The sequence below is a fragment of the Charadrius vociferus genome, unplaced genomic scaffold, assembly GCF_000708025.1.
Source record: "Charadrius vociferus isolate BGI_N301 unplaced genomic scaffold, ASM70802v2 scaffold472, whole genome shotgun sequence".
In the NCBI taxonomy this organism is placed as follows: Eukaryota; Metazoa; Chordata; class Aves; order Charadriiformes; family Charadriidae; genus Charadrius; species Charadrius vociferus.
The window spans coordinates 8,120,257-8,126,821 of NW_009647735.1; the positions used below are offsets into that span (position 1 = coordinate 8,120,257).

General features: G+C 52.2%; 1 protein-coding gene across 4 annotated transcripts in view; it reads left to right on the forward strand.

The window, feature by feature from the left end:
* MBNL3 (muscleblind-like splicing regulator 3) overlaps window positions 1-6,565 on the forward strand; it is a 58,993-nt gene that overhangs the window by 22,756 nt on the left and 29,672 nt on the right. For all 4 annotated transcript variants that reach the window (XM_009881722.1, XM_009881723.1, XM_009881724.1 and 1 more), the window contains exon 2: window positions 5,812-5,976. In XM_009881722.1, the coding sequence (XP_009880024.1) occupies window positions 5,812-5,976 (165 nt within the window). The remainder of the gene's footprint in view (window positions 1-5,811; window positions 5,977-6,565) is intronic.

Consider the following 6,565-nt stretch of genomic DNA (forward strand, 5'->3'; position numbering starts at 1 on the left):
GGACGGCAGGAGGAGCCACACCATGCAGCCAGCCATGCCAGTTGCTGAGCCCTGGAGCAAATACTTCAGGGACAAACCATGGCGAGCACAAAGCACTTGAGTTGGGGTGGACAGTGTTCCCAACACCTTGGTGTTTTGCTTTCCTGGGAGGGTAATTTTGAAGCTGCAAGTCCCTATAGGGTGGGTGAAGGACTTGGAGCTTGGGCTTTACCAGGTACCAAGTCTGCCTCCCAGTACCTCTCTTTTTGTAGAGAACAGATAGCAGTAGGGGCAGACCTGGAGCAGCGCGTGCTGCTTGATCCACGTTCTCAGCTGTGCTGTGTGGATGCTGGGGTGAAGCCCAGAGACCCCCGCTTTCTGCCTTCTGCTGTTGCGTGACAATTCATGCTCCGTGGGCAGTCCCGCAGCCCGGTCTCTGCCCTCCGGACGCGGGGGCGCACGCCATGGAGGCCGAGGCGGTAATGCATGTGTGAAAGCCATGCAAGGCTCTGGCAGGAGTGAGGATCCCCGGCCAGGAGAAGGCGGCTTCTGTGTGCACGTGCTGAGTGGGATGGAAAGCAGAGAGCGTTTCGTGCCTCGGCGCTGGAGCGACAGGCAGTGAGTAAGCAGGGCCAGCGCATCTCTGAATGTGCCTCCCCACCGAGTTCCTCTTGGGGGGAATGGAAATCTGCTGTTTCATGCAGGGAGAAGTTATGTAGACAAGCTGTGTTTTGGTGCCTGGTTTTGTGCAAAACATGGAAATCCTTTCCTGCCTGGTCTCTTTTCATTCTTTTTGCTGTCAGTCATTGCACATGTCATCAGTGTCTGTGGAAAAGACAGCACAGTCAGGGCACAAGCCTACTGCAGCCTCCAGTGTGTGAAAAGCAACATTAGCTTAAAGATTTTTCACATGAGAACTGCTGGTGATTGACAGGACATACAGTGCAGACATTAAAACCAGAAACGTGTCTGCTCTGGAAGCTCTTCGCTGGTGTCTAGGATTAAGGAGACCGTAACAAACTGCATTATTGGTGCGAACGTGAGCAAGGCTTGGGTTTGTGCTGGAAGCCGTGTTTCTGCAGCACAGTCCAGCTCGCTTCAGCAGCCAGCGAGAAGAGAATTTGTGCGGCGTGCTTGGGGTACGTTCATCAGCCGGGCGCAGTAGGCAGCGTGCTTTTATTTGCGTCCCTCTGAGCTAGGATGCAGATGACGAGGTGCGGCCCAGCAGACTCCAAACAGCCAGGTATAATGCAGGGTTTTTTTCTACTGGATTTAAGTGTGCTGCCGTCAGTGCCGCACTCGAAACAGCTGGCTTTGTTGCAGTGCAAGCTGCTGTCATGTTAGCTAGTGTCAGATGCCAGCCATTTACAGTATGCGCCATCACAGCATGACTTAAGTTGGCAACACAGAGTCAATCACATGCCAGCAGCCTTACTGTAAGGGTGGGGGAGTGTGTGGGAAGAAAGGGGGAGAAGATACTCTTATAAAATCTTCTAATGATTTATTTTTAATATCCATTTTGCAAGCCTTGGGAAGCGCAGTCCATATGCTTTTCCCTCCTGGCTGTAGTTGGCAAAGAAGCTGATGAAATATGGTCCTTCAGACTCCTTCCATTTTGTGAAGAGCCAGAAAATACAGCTATATTTAGCGTGTTTCCAAGGCCAACAGCAGAGTCTGTTGCTGGGTGGTGATTCCCTGCCTGCAGGCTCGCGTGCCACCTGGGACGGGGTGGGAATGCACCTTCCCTGGAGTCAGTACTGCTGCTGAATTAACAGAACCGGCAACGATCTCCTCCACTTACAACAGGATGGCTGCGCTGGTCCCAGCGGGCTCAGCACACCGCTCGCTGGCACAGCTCGGTCTCTGAGCACCGTGCCCCTTCCCAACACGTGCAGCGACCCCCTCCCGGTGCTGGGATGGCACTTTTTGGGGCGATGCTCGGCTTGGACAGTGTCTCAGCAGGTCTCTATGTGGGGCACTGGTCTCTCTGCTGAGCCTTCCATGTGCTGGAGCAGCAGCTAGTCACCGCAGCAAAAACTGCGCCTTTTAGCATAAAGATGCTTATCTGAACCTTAGGGGCCTGACTCCTGTTGTATTGCCTCATGTTGTATTCCTAGGCCACCCAGGTATAAAATGGAGTTGTCCTTATTTGTCCCCAGCCCGGTATCCACTCAGCAGATTTACTACCAGTTCCCTGTTGTTTTCCCTGCTGTGTTGCAGCTGGTACTGAGAAGTGAAGAATGGCAGTTCCTTTGTCCTTCTGGTGGCTTTTGTAGGGCTGAAATTGGTCTTGAAGAGTGTATGTGTTGCTGAGAAGTACTGAGAACTGTGGGCATTGTGATGGAAGTGTAGAAGAAGGGATCACCCCTACCAGTATCGGAGTTCAGAGGATACTAGAGGTGCCCATCACTTTCGAGCGAGACATCTTGAAAGTTGTTTCATAGCTGGCTGTCTAAACTGGGAACATTTTGTGTCACTCTCTCACATCATCAGTTCCTAAAATTCATTGTCTGAGAGATGAAGAACCTACTGCGGTGTTGGAGAGGGCAGCCTGACTCAGCCGTGCCATCTAACCCGTCCTGGTGAAATGCAGCGGTTGATGATGCTCAGGATCAAAACGATGGCGAGGAGGAGCTGGGCTGGAGGTGCGGTTTTGAATCCGAGCTCAGCAGTGATTCATTTAGTCTTCCCGGAGCCCTGGAAGGCTGACAGCCGTGCCGCACTGCACAGCCTTCGCTCTGCAGCAGCATCTGCGCAGCTTTCGGTTCCTTGCAAATACACGTCCTCATTGAAACCAGTAGCACACTGTGTGGCACTGGTTTCTGCTCACAGCTCTGCCTGCAGGATCGAGGCCTCGTGCTGTATGGGGGTTTGGGGTTTTTTGTTGGTAATAAAAGCGTTCTGTTTGTAAAACCCCCTGTTGGAATTAAACAAACTCTGTTTTGAGAAAAAAGTAGAACAAAGCCTCACACCACGCTGGGGTGGCTGGTATCAATGACATGCAAAATTTCAGTTGGAATAGCAAAGTCCTTTCCAAGTTGGAGAAGGCCCTGTGAGTATTATTTACAAAAAATAGTACCTCTTTTTTCATCTTCTCCATTCCTGCAGTGTAGAAACATCGACACAGATTTATTCCAAATTTGGTAGAAATTAGTGTTTTTCCAACCCAAAGCACTCATGCCAAGTTTCAACCAGGAGGAATTTCGAAGGCTGATGTGTAAGCCCTCGAAGGCTGGAGCTTAGAAGAGAGCAGCTGCCTGGCCGTGGACAACCCGCTGCTCCGCGGGGTCTGCTCCTGGGCTGCGGCAACCTCGGCAGCCCTGCAGAAGCGGTGGCGGTGGGACGCTGCAGATACGCTCTGAGCCTGAAAGCCAGACTCTTGTTGGGTCCCAGTTGATGTTTCGGGGCTGGGGAGAGACCTTGGTCCCGTGCAGCTGGAAAGATGCTGTGAGAAGGTTGGACCCAAACCTGCCTAGTGCTGATGAGTCTCCTTCTCCTTCCAGATGAATGCAGTTATTTACCTTGTAGTAGCGCTGGGTGGTCGGAGCACCATCCAGCTGCATGGTACCATTTTACCCTCGTAAGAAAGCGTCTGGTGATGAAGATTCGTGTCCTCAGGGCCTCTGAGCAATTAACTCACTGCTGGAGATCTGGGGCTGTTGGATTGCCAAGAAGCCAAAACAATAGCATTTAAAAGCCTCTTTCTTTTTGAGTTGGGTTGCCGAGAGCCACTGGGCTCTGCTAGGAGCAGGGCAGAGTTTCACTCCTCAAAGGCAGGCTGCTGAAGCTCGGGACTGTTTTTTCCTGTCCTAGCGGGTTTAGCCCATCACTTTTTGCACTTAATTATTTGCCTCTAAATAACAACAGGGAACCAGGAGTTTTGTTTAACTCTCAGATCTCCTTGGAGCGGATAAGAGAGAAGCCTGTTTCTCATGATATTCCATCATACGGTGCCTTTCACGCTGCAGACGGGCTCTGCAGCCCCTTCCCCAGTGAAGCCGTTATCCCCACCAGGAAAGGGGGCAGAGAAAACCACGCAGGAAGCTTGCAGAGCTTCGGCTGCTCTCCTCTCTCGGCACGCGGTGGAGCCTGGCTGGGGGTTCAAAAGCAGCCCCTGCAGTGGGTCACAGTGTCGGCTTTGTGCAGTGGTACCCAGGCTGTCCAGTGATTCCACACCTACGTTTGTACAGGCAGAGACACGTCTTAAAAATCCCCAGGGCGCAGGCAGGGTCCCATCCCAGGGGGTTTCCACCAGTCTGTGCCCTGGGTGCAGTGGTGTGTAATGGGCGGACCTATGGCGATGGGGTGACAGCTCTGCCGCGTGTGCTGCCGCCCGCAGGAGCAGGGCTGTGGCGTCACCCCATGTGCCCCCTTTTCTGTAAGCAAACTGACAGATATCGAGACTGAGAACTCGATGTCCGGCCCTTGGCGAGAGTACCCGGCCAGGCTGGGTAATGGACGGTCCCGCTCCCTCGCTGGCTGCAGGAACAGTCATCAGTGACATGTCACCCAGCAGCGCTGCGGTCCCCACGCCTGCCCTTGTTTTATTAGGCTCTGAGTGGCTACAGAAGAATTACTTCAGAGAATCCCAGACTCCCAGCCTGGTGGGGTTTGGAAGGGCCCTCTGGAGCTCCCCCATCCCACCCCCCGCCAGAGCAGGGGCACCTCCAGCAGTGGCACAGGACGGCGTCCAGGCGGGTTTGGGATGGCTCCAGAGGGGGAGACTCCCCCACCTCTCTGGGCAGCCTGTGCCACTGCTCTGCCGCCCTCACAGCAGAGAAGGCCCTCCTCAGGTCCAGATGGAACTCCCGATGCTCCAGTTTGTGCCCGTTACCGCTCAAGAAAATTTACCAAAAGTTATAAAATTTATGCATAAAGTTGCATAAAATGTTTCTTGTGTTCTTTATGCCTCAATTTCTTGAGGAGGGAATACAAAGAGGGGGAAACCCCCTATTTTTCAACGACTCCATCATTGACGTCATTGACATCATTGACAAAATTTGTTGCTAGTTTCCTGCATTCAGTGGACTATCAGTATTTATCTCCTTATGTCTACTTGCAAACGCTATTAAAGCAAGGCACAGTTTGTAGGTGTTTTTTTTTTTTTTAAAGTGATGGTCTCTGTTGATTTGAGGTGATCTGTAACATTTGTGATCCTTTGCTTTTTAGGAGCCACTGGTTTGTGTTTATTTGGGAGCGGGAATAGCCAGTGATGCAACATACTGTGGCTTTTACAACATACTGTGGCTTTTAACGAACGAAAGCACGAAGGGGAAATTGTTCCATCTCTTCCTCCCATGCCTACCAGTTCTCAGCACCTCAGCACAGGCGTGTTGGAGACGAGAGGTGCTGCTTTACAGAGCTGTCCTCTTCGTGTTTTCCCCAGCGCAGCTGGGGAAGTGATGGAGACAGTTTTGTTTCTGGCTGTCTGGCTGTCAGGGCCAATGAAGTGCTCTGGTGTTGGGAGGGAGGGGGAAAAACAACCCACACAAGAAAACCGCAAATTTTTGTTGTTTCTGGAATCGTTGCCACCAGCTTCTGAAAATACTGTATTTGTGTTACTTTTTTTTCACAACAACGTCAGGAAGTTTAACTTGGGTTTAGTTTGACAGTATTTGGTTAGTGTTACCGCGGGAGAAGTCACGTTGCTCTTCCCATCACCTAAGCATTGCGGGGCTATGGCAGAATCACAAAAAAGGCACAGAGGCCACCAAGCTGCCTCCGCCTGGATGAGGGTGACATTACAGTAACTCAAGCAAATCCTTCACTGAATTTCCCTGGCTGCCCTGAGTGTTACATTCACTGAAATGCTGTTTTGTTATGTTTTTTTAGGGCCGGTGTACCCGAGAGAACTGCAAATATCTCCACCCTCCCCCACACTTAAAAACACAGCTTGAAATAAATGGACGCAACAACCTGATCCAGCAGAAGACGGCCGCAGCCATGTTCGCTCAGCAGATGCAGTTCATGCTCCCAGGCGCCCAGCTACAGCCCATCGTAAGTCACAGCAGAGAACCGGGCTCACACCGCTCCCCGTTTCTTTCCCGTTCGCTTGCGGAGACCCCAGCCCTCTGCCTTCGCTCAGGCAGTTGGTTGTGCTGTGTCTTCCAGAGCAATGTCTTGATTTTACCTTCTTGCAAGCTGTGGCTCCCCTTTCTTCTCGTAACTGAGGAGCTGCAAAATTGAGGGCATCAAGTGGAAGGGTCTTACCACCAGGTGGATATTTGACCGGTTAATTCATGTGCGTCCTAGAAGTCCTGAGTGGTGCAATTCCAACAGATCCTGTTTTGGATACCTGTTTTACACTGGGATGAGGACGCTGGAGTTCAACATGAGCCGGCAATGCGCAATCGCAGCCCAGAAAGCCAACCGTATCCGGGGCTGCAACAGAAGTGTGGGCAGCAGGGCGAGGGGGGATTGTGCCTCTCTATTCTGCTCTGGGGAGACCCCCCTGCAGTGCTGCCTCCAGCTCTGGAGCCCCCAACGTAGGACAGACATGGACCTGTTGGAGCGGGGCCAGAGGAGGTCCCAAAGGTGATCAGAGGGCCGGAGTACCTCTCCTATGAGGAGAGGCTGAGAGAGGTGG